Source organism: Motacilla alba, chromosome Z, assembly GCF_015832195.1.
Source record: "Motacilla alba alba isolate MOTALB_02 chromosome Z, Motacilla_alba_V1.0_pri, whole genome shotgun sequence".
Lineage (NCBI taxonomy): Eukaryota > Metazoa > Chordata > Aves > Passeriformes > Motacillidae > Motacilla > Motacilla alba.
Window position 1 is genome coordinate 22273817 of NC_052046.1, and position 14800 is coordinate 22288616.

At 42.0% G+C, this 14800-nt stretch overlaps 2 protein-coding genes across 5 annotated transcripts in view; one reads left to right on the plus strand and one right to left on the minus strand.

The window, feature by feature from the left end:
* The window catches only part of SERINC5 (serine incorporator 5), a 61441-nt gene extending 46684 nt beyond the window's left edge, over positions 1-14757 (plus strand). The window contains exons 12-13 of one of the 2 annotated variants that reach the window (XM_038125534.1): positions 13308-13389; positions 13767-14756. In XM_038125534.1, coding sequence (XP_037981462.1) covers positions 13308-13389; positions 13767-13802 — 118 coding nt within the window. In that variant the 3' untranslated portion in view covers positions 13803-14756. Of the gene's footprint in view, positions 1-13307 lie in introns of both variants that reach the window. The other variant, XM_038125533.1, reaches the window with a different exon arrangement.
* Positions 1-14800, minus strand: part of THBS4 (thrombospondin 4) — a 46886-nt gene that overhangs the window by 9321 nt on the left and 22765 nt on the right. For all 3 annotated transcript variants that reach the window (XM_038125529.1, XM_038125528.1, XM_038125530.1), the window contains 12 exons: positions 12500-12652; positions 11061-11165; positions 10731-10838; positions 9114-9273; positions 8286-8404; positions 7419-7471; positions 5191-5384; positions 4730-4908; positions 3237-3285; positions 2941-3137; positions 2262-2434; positions 5-144 (listed from right to left, as the gene is read on the minus strand). In XM_038125529.1, coding sequence (XP_037981457.1) covers positions 5-144; positions 2262-2434; positions 2941-3137; positions 3237-3285; positions 4730-4908; positions 5191-5384; positions 7419-7471; positions 8286-8404; positions 9114-9273; positions 10731-10838; positions 11061-11165; positions 12500-12652 — 1630 coding nt within the window. The remainder of the gene's footprint in view (positions 1-4; positions 145-2261; positions 2435-2940; positions 3138-3236; positions 3286-4729; positions 4909-5190; positions 5385-7418; positions 7472-8285; positions 8405-9113; positions 9274-10730; positions 10839-11060; positions 11166-12499; positions 12653-14800) is intronic.

The window sequence follows — 14800 nt, forward strand, 5'->3', positions numbered from 1 at the left end:
TTACCATTGCAGCGATATTTCAGGTTGGACCAAATAATGTTTTCCTGAGAGAAGCAGAAAACTCCAAGCCGTCCTCCACGCATCGTGGTGTCTATAGTTACACCAGAGTCTGCCACTAGATCAGAGCCTTCATAAAATCTTGCCCTTAATGAAAGCAAACAGAAGCTCTATTAGGTCTTTTCTAAGGCTGCAACATTCCTGAGTGTAATGTTGTTATTCATGGAGACTCTATTCTTGGACATGCTATCCCCCCCATCCAGCCCAGGGGAAGAAAAAGCTGTTAACATAGCTCTTGTGTAGACTGGGAACTGGAGATATGCTGCATGCTGGCCAGAGCCAGAAAAGGGAAGGTTTCTTAGGGCTTTCTACATATCCTAAAAAAGCTTTGGAATGTTATTTTTTTTCCTGTAGTCAGTCCAGCTGAGCTGCTTTAGCCCTTGAAATTTTCCACAGTCAATAGTGATAGGAGAACCAGACTAGATCAGTTGAAGAAGGCTAGATGGATATTGTCTTGCATAGTTTGAAGTTTGAAGCTGAACTTTTTTTATTTGTAATAGGAAAAGTTTCAAACAAACCATTGGGATCTTCAACTTGTCTGTGAGATTTCTTAAAAAATGTGAATATGATTAACTCCAGGAACTGTTTTGCTGATCTAGCACCTTCTTGTTAGAAAACACATCAGCAAATTCCCAAATAGCTCTGTGAAAGCTGCCCCCACCAGCTTCCCAGGGTGCTCTGTATTGAAGGCTTGAGCAGGACCACACTGGAGCCAGCTGAGCTGTTTGTTGCAGCACTGCCCACATCAAGTCCTCAGCCTATGGGATACAGGGTAAATGACCTAGAGGACGATGAGCCTGGAGGGCCCTGTTTTGCATGAGGATACTGCTGATACATTTCTGCATACAAGAAAAGAGTAAACGGTGAAAGGAATGAAAGTTCCTGTGTCTTTTCGTAAAATAAGGAAAAAAGCCCAAATCCTGGTATGTTTCTGATTTTATTTACTGATTTGCTGAGGCAGTTCAAAAGTATCTGTACAATGAATAGAATTTGTAGTCTTGCAAATTTCCCTGGGAGAGGCTGGCTCAAGTGACTTCCTTGAAGCCTCGGAAGACCTTTGCTAGACACACAGTGGTCTGTGGCATCTGCCCTAACCAGACCACAGCAAGAGTAGACAGAGAGCTGACAGAGGCTCACTTTAGGCCTGGCTGCCTTTAGTTTTAAAGGATTCTGTGACACAAACTGTGCTACCTTTCCCAGTTTCAAGGAGCATTACTTAGCCTGGTTGGAGAGACTGCAGCCATAGGAGATGTTTGCTCATGCAGTAGCTTCACATTAAGCTGCCACTTGAGATCACTTCACTACTGCCCTGTGGCTGGGACACAATAACTGACGGTATAAATGTTCCTAATCCATTTTAGTGTAAAAGTCAATCATGCTCACTCCAATTGCCACTGAAGATGATGCTCTGCACTAGAAAAGTGGAATAACTACACCATCAAGTTATTGCATCTGAAGTGCAGGGTGGTGATTTTCTTGAAGAAAAGCTGCCTTACCCATATTTCTGTTCTATTATAAGGTTGAAAGACCTGAGCCCATCATGCCAGGGCAGTTAGTTTTTTGCATTTTAACATCAGCCTTGATCTACAAGTACAATTCCTGCTGATTTCTCTGCTGGATGTTGCAGAGTAAAATGTTTCACCGTGAATGGTGATTTTTTTATATTATTAACTATTTTTCCCCCAAAAAAACCCCAAAAAAAGAATATATAACACACATTACAAAGCTTTGACAAACTTTCTGACTATATGCTGAGTAATGTCAAATCTATCACATGAAGGTAATTACTTGTTAGTTAGAATCACAACTTCTAGGTGGACAACTTTTATTCTGTTATCCTATAATACATAAATTAACTATCCCAATTCCAACAAAAAATTCTAATATATCAAAATTAAGAAAATTTAAAATATATAGCTTTTCAGATCAGTGGCCAGCAATAGCTTGGAAAACAACGTATTAAAGCCAGAAAAGAGCTCATCAGGATAAGGCACAGTTAAAAGAGACAGATGGTCCATACAAAGAGGTTTAACTTGGAATTGTCTAGGAAAAGAGCTGCAGGCTGAATTCCAAAAGTCTAATTTGTTATTAGGCTTCATCAGTACAAAGCCCATACATAATACAAATTGTCAGGTTATCATCTGAGTCAGCTGTTGAGAAATTACAGTATCTGTACTCACCTTATCTGTCCTTTCCTCTCTTACCTGATATAACCAATCTGAGGTCTGTGCTGCAAGAACCAGCGATAGGAGACTTTGTCTTTCCACCCTACATTTCGGGGGTCCTTCCACAGCAGCCTGACCTGATCATTGGTGTCCCCTGTGTGCCAGAGGGAGTTGCGGAGGTGCTCGCCAGGACCTGTCTTGGATTTCACAGCCTGCAAAAATACAATTTTCCAGCACTGACCACAGAGAAAAGTCACTTTCCGGAGCCAAGATCAAGATTTTTTTTTTTTTTTGTGAGGAGCAGGGTTGCAGAAGCATCCTCTCTGCTACTAACAGGTCCCTAACTTCTGTTCTACAGCCACAGCCACTGCCTACATGGACAAAGCAACCAGCTTGGTACCTGGACAAAGGAAAACAAGGCAATCTGACCAGTCAGGGTCAGAGCACAATCACTGCAGAGACTAAATGCTCCAGCTGATCAGAAAGGCAAGATAAAGTTCCTTAAAAAATAGTGCTATTAAAAGGGCTACGTGACTTAACTGTTTGGACAGCAGTGGCCAACAACAGATAACAGCAGCCAGGCAGCACAGCTGACCTGCAGTGCAGTGGCTTGGCTTATGCATGGCATGATGACCTAGCCCATGGGCAGCACATGGCAAGATGGCATAGCCAGGCTGCAGTGAGCACTGTGTCCTTAGCTAGGAGCCACCACCAGTACCTTTAGCTGAATGCCGGGCTCTGCAACAGCTCGGAAGGGAGTTGCTTGCCAGTACGTCTGTTCCGTCTGTTTCCACATAACTACATAAAAGCTAGAGCTGTCTTGATAACCAAAAATAAAGCCAGCATAGTCGTCATCTGTCACTGTGTTCACATGAAAAGTGCCCTCAAAGTCAACGCCGTTAAAAGCTGTGTAACCTGAGAGTACAAACAAGTTAAAAACAATTCTGCAGAACACATCTTCATATTCTCAGCATTTTCTGCTGTAAAACTTGAATCTCAGAAGAGGCTACATACCAACAGCAAGACCAGGATCACTGTTCATAGTCTGCACAATTTCCATCCCCTGTAAGGGTAAATTCAGTGTGGTTAGTATGTGTGGTAAACTGGATTGGCTAAGCCTTTTCTGGTCTCCCTCTAGCCCCTCCTTCATCCCTCTCTTGTATTTGCTCACAACATATCTGTGACACTTGTAGCTCTGAGCTAAAATCAGTGAGTAGCTCTGAACTATAACCAAATAGTAATGTTTCAGCTGTTTGCACAGCCTGAGTCAGGAATGATTTGTTAGCTTTTCTAGGGCAGAATTAGTCGTACTGGTATTTTGATACTTTCTTTCCCTACCACAATCTTCTGGAAATCTGAGTCTAGCCAAAACTGGGGTGCAGGGGAAGAGCGAAGAGGGTTGTGGGAGGAAGAGTGCTTTTCCTAGGCTTAGCTCATACAGTTGGATCACTGAGTTCAGGATTAAACTGACTGCCAGGACTGTGTTAAGAAAGATGTGTACATCCCAACTGGCTTGGCAGAGACTTTTGCAATGGGAAAAAACTGCATGTTCCTTGTGACTTACAACACATTAGCCTCCTGAAGGCTAAAATTTGTTAGTGTAAATAAGTTACTGGACTCCATCTAGGTGTACTGGAGTGCTGCATTCAGTTCTGGAGTCCCAGCACAGGGATATGGACCTGTTGGAGCAAGTCCAGAGGAAGCTACAAAGATGATCAGAGGGATGGAGCACCTCTCCTACGAAGATGGGCTGAGAGAATTGGGGTGCTTCAGCCTGGAAAAGAGAAGGCTTTGGGGTGACCTAATTGTGGCCTTCCAGTACGTGAAGGGAGCCTACCAGAAAGATGGAGAAAGATCTTATTTTACCAAGAGCATGCAGTGACAGAACAAGAAGCAATGGATTCAAAGTAAGAGCAAGTAGGTTTAGATTAAGTATGAGGGAAAAAATTTTACTGTGGGGGTTGTGAGGCACTGGAACAGGTTGTCCAGAGATGCTCCAAATGTGTAAGTGTTCAAGGCTGGCTGGAGCTCTTAGAAACCTGGTCTAGTGATGTGTGTCCCTGCTCATTGCAGGTTGGGGTTGGAATGGGATTAGCTTTGAGATCTCTTCCAACCCAAACCATTCTATGATTCTTTGAAATGCTCTGTTATTTAGCACATCAAACTTTTAAATTATGGGAAAGATTAATGAAACTTGTTTGCTACAGAAATATTCCAACATATTGCTACAGAAATATTTCAGCATGTCTGCCTTCTGGCAGCAGTGAAATCCACCCAGAATAAGTTGGTCAGCATGTAGCTGTTTTAGAGTATTAGGAGCATCAGTTTTGATAGCTTGAAGGCTATCAAAAATAAAATTCCTTCATTATTGCTCCTGAAAATATTCTACTAATCAACACCTTCCACTTTTCATGTCTGCCAGAGGTCCAGCAATTACAGAGCTGATTTAATTGTGGTTTTGAAATGATCTTTCTCAGACAGGTAACAAAGACCAAGTATATTTTTACCTGGTTCAGAACCACCCAGTTGGGATCAATCTGCGCATCCCCCTCTGGGTCCAACACCACTGTCTGATAGGCCCTGAAGTCTGTCAAGGTGATCTCTGCATTCTCAGGGCACACATCAATCCGATCAATCACTGTATCCTGGTCAAAATCAGACTCACAGACGTCGCCAACTCCATCACCTGAATACATCAGAGAAGCAAAAGGAGATTTATGGTGCAGCAAGTAGTCACATCTGCCCCAGCCGTGGGATAAGGGTGTCCAAGAAACAGGCAGAGCGTCAGCCCTGCTGGCTGTAGTGCCTGAGAAAGTGCCTCTGTTTTGGCTAAAGGGCTCCTGAGTGCTGCTGTTGTTCCTGGGATGAGTGTATGCATTGGTAATGACAGTGTTGCATCCTGATACACACAGTCTGGAGATGAATGCAGTGCCTGAGAATCAAAGTGGCTCCTTAAGGCCCATCTTACCATTATCATCTTCCTGCCCTGGGTTGGGGACCAGCCTGCAGTTGTCAGGGCCCGGGGACAAGAGGTCAGGAATGCCATCATTATCATCATCCTCATCACACTCATCACCCAGCCCGTCCTTATCTGTGTCCAGCTGGGAGCTGTTAATAACAGTAGGGCAGTTGTCTGTGCTGTCCTGGTGCCCATCACCATCGCTGCAAGCACAGAAACAAAAAAGAAATGGTATGCCAGCATCAGCTCTTGCATCTGCACAGGGAACAGCACAGACACCTGAGGGGGAAACACACCAGGGGCAGCTCTGGAGCTGGAAGCAGACCAGTGGGCAACAAAACCTGTCGTTGCTGAAGTTGAACTGCAAGGAGAGCAGGAACAAAGAGACTCGATAAGATAAGGTAGCAGGAAAGCAAGAGAGCCAAGAACTAAAAAAGGCTCCAAGCCAGGAGCTAAAAAAATACTCAGGGAAAATAAAAATAAGCCTTACACGGTGTAGGAAACATACTGGAGCCCAAGACCCCAATCAACATCCATTCCCGAAGGGCTTGTAAGGCACATCCAACAAGTACAGTGTTATCAATCAAGAGGCACTCAGGAGACAGCAGGAGCTGGACACTTTGTGTCCCTTGTCTTATGTGGGCATGTGCCTTGGTGCTCATGAACGTACATATGTGCGAATGAAGCTTTATGAGAGACTCTACATGAGCACCTGAAATCAGACTTATTTAAAAACAAGCACTGTTATGACCCTCCTGCATAGCAAGTTTTTTGTGGTGGACTTGGCACTGCTACTGTTAGTGCTTGGACTCAATGATCTTGAAGGTGTTTTCCAAGCTGAATGATTGCAGGGGGGACATACAGTAAGAAATAGAAGAGAAAGTCTGTAGCTTCTTCCAGGCCATGGCTGCATCAGCTGGTTACAGGGAAGAGCCACCAGGCACAGGGACACAGACTACAGAAGAGGGTTCAAGAAGTTAAGGGGTTGCTACGTAACTTTTCCATCCCAACTGTTAAATGCATTCCTGAGAAAAACCTGCTTGAAGTATGGTGTGTTTTGTATGCACACCAAAACCAAATTGCTTTCTAGCAATTAGCAGGCATGTTTTCCCTCAGTAGCTTCTTATTAGCACAGGTGGAGCAGAAATGACCTGCAGACAAATTAAAATCATGCTATGGCTTATAGGTAGGAATATTCCCAAATACCTCTCCCTGCTTAAGAAATGTGCTTTAATTTTAGGTCAGAGTAATCGATGTTTGCACAATATTGAGATAAAATGCAATAAGCAGCATGCATGTGTATCTACTGCAAAGTTAAGCAGGCTTCAAGAGGAAATGCTTCACACACATTAGTGAAGTTTATTTGGGGGCAGGGGAGAAGTTCTTTTTTAAAACAGAAAAAAGAACAAAGACATATCAACTTAGGAGTAAAGTGCTGATGGCCTTGGCAGCTACTAGCCCAAGATTGGGAATGACCCTGCAGAGACATGTAAGTGGGTTCCCTGCAGGTCCCTTCACAGAGAGCAGCACCCACCAATGGCCCTGGGGTGAAACCCTGCAGCTGTCTGTGGCTGACAAAATGCTGTGACAGCACAGGATTTATAATTTTCCTTGCCTCTTGCTGTAAGTGAGGTGCACATGGGAGAACCTGCCATCCCTTGAGCTGGTTATGCAGAAGCTGCATCCAGAGAAGTAATGCAATTTGTCATGGGATGTGCTCCTGTGGATGCCCAAGGCATATGAAAGCCATAGATAGAGGATCCTTGCCAGTCTTGCTGTGCTAAAGCAAAGGGGTTGCTCTGCGGGTGTTTTACACTTGATAATAGAATTTTATTTCTACAACACTAGGTTCTTAAGGAAATACATAGAGCCCTTAACTCTGAAATTTCTGCTAAGGAAGCAGAGAATTAAAAGTAGAATGAAAAATAAAGCAAAAAAAGAAAGACATTTTCTCACTAAGAATCTCTGGGCAGTGCTCTGGGTTTTTTTTTTACAGCCAGAGAACTGCTTGAATGTCACTTCCACAGGAACTCAGAGGAAGCCTGTGTGAATGGCTGTAAGGGTGAAGGCTCTCTAAGTGTACTACCACAGGGAAGTGAACAAAAAAGGCTAATAAATCCTAACACTGTTCTTGAAATAGCATCTCTCGGGAATTAAATCCAGCCTAGCCTAAGGGATTACAGCTCTCCAGGAATCAGCAGCATACTTCAGCTCAGGACTAGCCTCTCACAGCATACCTGTCCTGATTGGTATCACAGGAATCTCCAACCAGATCATTGTCGACATCCGACTGCAAAAGGGAACAAAGAAAGTTCCATTATCAGCTGTCAAGAGCATCTATTTGCAGGATTAAATCAAAACACAACCAAATCAAATACAACTAAAATAAATGCACGAAAAGACATTTGTTTTACAGAATATATTTTCTCTCTTGCATCATCCATCTAACCAAAAATTCAGCTTTATTAAAGAAAAAAGACAGTGAATAAACACAGTTAAACCTAATTGAAGAGCTCAAGCAAAATTCCTCTGCTACTGAGAAGAAGTAATTCTCATTTCTAGCCAAGGTTTATTTCTTAAGCATCTTTTAAAATCTACTACGTTTCCCTATAGTTTCCAACATTTTTCATTAGTCACAGGGGGTGAAATCAGAATTTCAACATATGAAAAGTTACAATGACTTCTCACCTAGGAGCATTAGGAGAGAGTTTTGATAAACAAGGAGACCAGGATTTTTGTCCTGATTAAAGAAATATCAAGTGTAACTAAATCACAGCCCTGCGTGGAGTCTGGCACTGAACTCTGTGGGACTGGAGCCCATTTCAGAGCATGAGAGTAGAAGATACATGCTGGGCAGAGGTCCTAACAACATCCCAAACTGTGAGAGTACAACTGGTGGCTCCCCCTTTTCACATCAGGAGAGTCAGCAGGTCTGTAAAACCCTCCTGAATACCTAGATATACCCTATATTATATTATCCAAGAAATACACTTATTAAAATACAAACACTATGGCTGCCTGAGTTGCTTCATTCTCTTGCACCTCTTTAGGCCTCAGCAGTCCCTGTCCCTAAACAAGAATAGTTTTTCCTTCTGCCTGCAAACCTGGTTTGGGTTGCTGATTGTAGGGCAGCTGTCACAGGCATCACCAACACCGTCATTATCTGCATCCTCCTGGTCTTCATTGGGGATTCTCTGACAATTATCCAAAAGGTTCTTAACACCTAAAGTAAAGTGGATTGTGTGTTAAAGACAATTCCCATATTTGTCCACAATGGACAATATAAACATTAAAACAGTAAAGACACTATTGCTTTTCAGCAACTACTTAATGAAATGCAATTAGATATATATATATATATATATATATATATATTCCTGCAATGAAATTATAAGCCTGCACAGTAAATCTTTCTTATGTGTGTATCACTCATTTAATAGTAGTTAGGAACATCTCACTAAAGCACAGCTGTCCACCCCATCACACTCTTTAATTACATACAATTAATTCTTATCCTGTTCCTGTATCACAACTTACAGGACGGGACATTCCACTTTTTAAATTATATTTGAAGAGGTGTGATTTTTTCACTTCTTTCAAGCCTCCTACAGCAATGAAAGTAATATGTTATGTAGCTCTGGGGTACCAGTGACTGGCAGCAGCTGGATGCCCTGAAACGTTTGTACCTTTAATGAAATGCTGAATGATAACAACCTTAACTTCTACATGAAACATGGCTTGGCTTCTCGGTTACAGTGTACACTGCTTCCAGTGCAGGCTAAGATATGTATTAACTAAATTAAAAGGATTAAAGCCACAAGTTTCATGAAGAAAGACTGTGTTACAGCTGGTGACATGAAATCTCCTAACGTGCAGCACACTCTGGGAAAATCTGAATGACATCAGAGAAGTTGAAAGTGAAAATCACCAACCATCTCCATCCATGTCATCATCACATGCATCTCCTTTCCCATCACCATCTGTGTCCCTCTGGTCATTATTCAGGACATTACGGCAGTTGTCACAAGCATCTCCGAAGATATCTTGGTCACTGTTTCTCTGGTTAACATTAGGAACGAAGACACAGTTATCCTGCAAGAGACACAGAATCAGACATCACTCAGGCCATGAATCTTTAATTTCTACTTTAGTTGATTTATAAAACTCTTGCATTTATTTCTACTTCCAAAAAAGAAAAAAAAAAGTGTGAGCAATTTTGACATTTTATGTCAATATTAGCTCTGGGTCAGATTTCACTTGCTCCCTCAAAGCTCTGCTTTGAACCACACTGTGAGAACCCTAATCACAAACACCCAGCACCATAATGCTTTACTTAAAACCTTGATTTCTGATTCTTATTTTGCATGGGTGCATAGTGAGGAACCTGTTTTGATACCCGAATTTTCTCTCATGGTCCTTCTCAAAAGCTGCAGTTCAGAGACTCTGACAAGGTTTGCAGATGCTCTCAGAGACAGGCTGTTGCCCCCTTCTGGTACAAACCATCTGACAAATGCGGAAAGAACTTCTTGATGCAAAAAGGTACCAGTTTTTGTTTGGTTTTATTGGGTTGGTTTGTTTCAAGCAAACTGCTATTGACTTTTAAAGTTCACCATGAGGTATATGGAGAAAATTTTATTTCAAAGTGTTATAAAATTTCTACACCTATCCAGCACACCCATGACCTCATCCTACTGCCCATAGAGAAGAACAATAGAAACAATATAAAAGTTGCTTTATTGTGAAGCTGCTGAACCTGCAAATAGATTTACAGTTGTAGGAGGATTTAATTTTTTCATTTGAGAACATTAATAAAACCAGTTGATTTAAGATAGCAGTATTTAGCATGGAACACTGTGGCAAAACAGCCTGAGAAAGGCCCTCTGTAGACCCAGACTGCTAGTCTGCCCTAGCTCCAGGTGGACATTAGTACTCTGGAGAACACATTCTTGTTGGCTTGGAAGCATATTAAGCAGTATCAGTCAATGATCTTAATATAGAACAGTCGGCTTGTAAGAATACAGGGTGAACACAAAACAGCTTTTCCAATCTGAATGTATCCTCTAATATATTCTGGTGCGTGTACCCACATGGAAACCTCTTCTGCTTTGCAGACATGATCCAAAGCTTTTTCAAGTTATTGGCAAGACACACATTCATTTATGTGGGTTTTGGATCGCTGATGAAATGGGTTGTCAGGTCAACCTGCTCTTTAAACAGAAAGATGTTAATGCAAGTAATACTCCTGAAGTCATGCTGTGGGAGAGTGTGACAGAAGTACACAAGCTCTATACAAAAAGCTCTAGAATTAAATGACAAAAGGTAGTAATGGAGGATACAAAGGTGGGATATAAGGCTGTGTGGTTTAAGTCTTGTAAAAATGAGCATTATATAAAAGAAAAAGACAGAATTTAAGGAGCCACTGACAATGGCAGGTATGTAAGAATCTCTGGCAAACAGTAGTGAGTCAGATTTCAGAATCACTTCCCATTGCAGCAGTGGGAAATCCTTCTGTTGGCACAGACCCCTGCATCCTGATCTATACACAGCACCTGCTCATTGGGAATGCCGTCTCCATCTGCATCGTCATCACAGGCATCTCCAATCCCATCACCATCAGCATCTTCTTGTCCAGAGTTTGGGACAAATCTGCAGTTGTCCTAGACAGAAAAGGAGACAAGTCTGATGTTCTATAGGTAAACTGAATGCCTTCATAATTTGAATTACTTTTTCTATTATTAATTAATTGAAAATTAATCACCAAATAAACAAAATTCAATCACCTGAATAAAGGATGAATACATTGAGTCATATTTCTTACAGTCTTCCTCTTTATCCTTTCATGCTCTGAATTATTACAGAAATAAGAAAGCATTTCTTACCTTTCTGCAGTTTTCAGCAGAGCATGAGAGTTTTTCATTAGGGTAGCCATCAATGTCAACATCTTTTCCACAAATATAACCATCACCAGCCCAGCCAATGCCACACTATCAAGGAAACATCATGGCAGTATATCAAAAGGTTAATGAGTCACTGTAGAAATATTCAAGAAGGAAAACTCACACCGGTCTTGAAAACAGCAGTATATGGAAGTCATGGCCAGATACTGAAGTACAGTGAGGTACACAGAGCTTGAAACAAAGGTTTTCTTTCCACGTCAAGAGATGCTGTAATGTATCCAAACATAGCCAGAAAGAGCTACAACTTGATGTTAACTGGAATGTGTGCCTGCCACATCTAATGATTTCAGTGGGAGCTATAAATTTCTTACAGACACTGGCCAGGAACCAATTTTGGCTCTTCGCTGGCGGGTTGAGTAAAAGAAAAGAGCAAGTAGGTAGAGTATGCACCTAGCATCTCGGCATGGGACAGACACATGGTTAGATGGGATGACTGTTTTGTTTACTATCTCAAGAACACATCTGCAACTAGAGGAAGTTTCAAGAGAAAACAGTATTGGCAATTACTAAGTTTGCATCTGCAAAACAAATGCATCTGCACACAAGTTTCTCCTAGCCAATTAAATTATTACTGTTTCAAACCAACACATCATTTGTGTCGAAGATGTATGCAAAGAACTGCCTGTCAAAATCTGGCCTTCCCTTAAAACCAGGACTTGCCTACTACAAGTATCTAGGCATCTTCCCATTACAGCATGGACTTAAAATACCCTAGATTATTTATCTTTGAAACAGATGTACTTAAAAATGAGACCAAAGCAAGTGCCAGCAAAAGCATGCACTGTACCCAAATTTAGGACACAGGATTAGTCTCCTGCTTTATGTTACAAGATGGAAAAACTAAGTAATATACTTCAGTATACTCTTACAGTGGAAGTTCATAAGCTACTTGTGCTCTGCTCCCATAGCTGGTCAGCCTTGTACAGGCTCCCTGTGTCTGGAATCTGTCATGTCATTTTAAAAAACATCATCTCAGCAAATACAGGCACGTTGCCTATGCAGAGAGGATCCTTACAGCCATGTAGCTGAGCACCAGGACAGGAATTTGTTCTTTGCTCTTGTGATGTCTTCTGCAGAGTGACACTTGACAGTCTTTTCTGAGGGGACTACAGAAAGTCTACAAAAGTGATTCCTAAAGATCTAATTGCACAGGCACAGTCAATATGATACATTAATATGGCTGCTTTACAGACATGTGGCAAGAACAAAACAATTGCAAGCCAGTTTTCACAGCTGGTTTTGGCCAGTGCGCCACAATTAGTAAAACATCCAACTGTATAAAATGACCAGAAAGCCTTTCTAATTTCCAGCCTAAAAATGGTCGGCTTTCACTGTAAAAATGCATGAATTAATGAACTCACAATACATGTCACCTCTCCTCTCTTCTCCTCAATACAACGGGCATGGATGCTGCATGGATTGAGGGCTCGATTCTTACAGCTCCGTTCAGCCTGGCATCCCCTGGTTTGGTCTCCTGTATATCCTGGTTTGCACTGGCCACAGTGGTAAGACCCCTGTAAGAACAAGAAGTCACTAGCCAGCCTTTTAATAGTACTTTTTTCCTTTTTAAAGCAAGCACAAGATTCAAGCCATACTGTTTATGCTGTGCAAGTGTAGTTTTTCATCCATTGAGGCCTCTCCTACTGTGAATAAACTGTATTTTCTACAGGAAAATGATATTTGGCTCCCAGAGTGCATGCTGGAAAACATACTCAACTCTTGCCTGTTTAGACCAGTGTTTTGTTAAGCCAGAGAAAAGTCATGTAGCAGCAAAAGCTTCTTCATGATGCCTTGTCCTTTCCAGCATCACCCTGCGCTGCTTCCAGGTGGCTGAAACTTGGTGCAAAACTCAAAGCAGCAGCTGATTTATCATCAAGGCTGGATGATCTTATTTCACTGAATAGCACACCTATCAGTCTATCAACTGGGCACAAGTTTTAATCAAGGAGAGATAAGAAAGTTCATCATGTCTTTGTCCCATTTTATTTTTAAGCTAAAATGTTTTTAAGCCAACTTGGTCCAAATCTTCTTCTTCAGAAAAGAATGCTGTATCTGAAGACATAGCCATCCTCATTTACACTGCAATAGAACATCCATGTAAGTTTTTGCTATGGTTTACCATGACACATGCATATGTATTTCATATGTATCACTCTCTTGTGTTAACAGACACAAAGCTGCTAAGCCAAGGAATCTCATTATGTGCTGGGCTAATCACCATATGAGATATAAACAGATAAAAGCAGATAAGGTGAGATCTTCTTTAGGTATCCAATGTGGCTTTTGTCTCTGTCTCACATTTCTGTAGACCTGTAACTTAAGACATAAAAGTTAATTGACAATAATCTTTTTATCTTATGGAGAATAATTATTTTTTTGACATGTCAATGGACAGAAATAGGCGGATCTTGGACAAACATGCGCATCCAATCACTGGTGAAACTGAGGTGCTTCATAAAACTTGACTCTTCAGGTACAGGAGTGTACAAGTCTGTTGGAAGAACTGTCAGGACTGTTGTAGTCTACCATTTCAGAGAAATCTACTTACTGCTCAGACGGGCATTATTTTTTATCCCAATTCCTAATTTTGTTACAAATTTTAACTCTGTTCTGTCTGCATACTTTCAGGATGAAGATGAAAATAAACAGATGACTGAAGAGTAAAATAATCCTTGGGTGATACAAATGGTATGGCTTATTTAAAACACACCAGCCTGTGCACTTTATCCTAATGGACGCCAGGGTAGTATTTTCTGGAGTCTGCTGAATTTGCTCGGTATATTCTGTCCTATATCAAGCTCTGGTATGCATTAAAATAGTCTCTTAGGTGGCATTTCGAGACCATGCTGTTTCTGAAGGGATACAAGATTAGAAACCCCACGCTGCTCTGTTCAGACAGATGGCAGGACACTTGAAGCCTGCCCTATGCAGACAGGGTCCAATGGCTTCCCAAAGAATTTGCATGTCTATTCATGCAGCAAGATACAAAATGTGACACTAAATATTCTGGATATTAAAAAAAGATAGAAACATACTGAACAGTGAAAGCAGCCCTAAGAAAAAAAGCTTATTCTCAAGGAAAGCTAACACTGAACACAAATGGCAGTCTCAACAATACCTTGCTGCAGAAAGGACCACCTTTACACCTGAACGATACTTTTAACCTTTCTCCTGCTATGAAGAAACCCTGCGGCATGTTCAGGACAACCAGGGAATCAGGCCCAGCCAGCACAGATTTATGAAAGGCAGGTCCTGCTTGTTCTATAAAAGGGTGACCTGCTCAGTGGATGAGCCTCTGACACCATTTCCCACAGCAATCCCCCAGGGAAACTGGCAGCTGATGGCTTGGGCAGGTGCACTGTTAACTGGGGAAAAAATGTCTGGATGGCCAGGCCCAGAGAGTGGTGGTGAATGGAGTTACATCCAGCTGTTCAGTCCAGTTTTCAGGCCAGTTCAGTGTTCATCCATGTCGTCAGTCAGCAGTGCTGTTCCCCAAGGCAGCTCCGCAGGCTGGGGCAGAGTGGCTGGAAAGCTGCCCACAGGAAAAGGACCTGGGGGTGCTGGTGACAGCAGCTGAACATGAGCCAGGGTGTGCCCAGATGGTCAAGAAGGCCAATGGCATCCTGGCCTGTGCCAGCAATAGTGTGGCCAGCAGGAGCAGG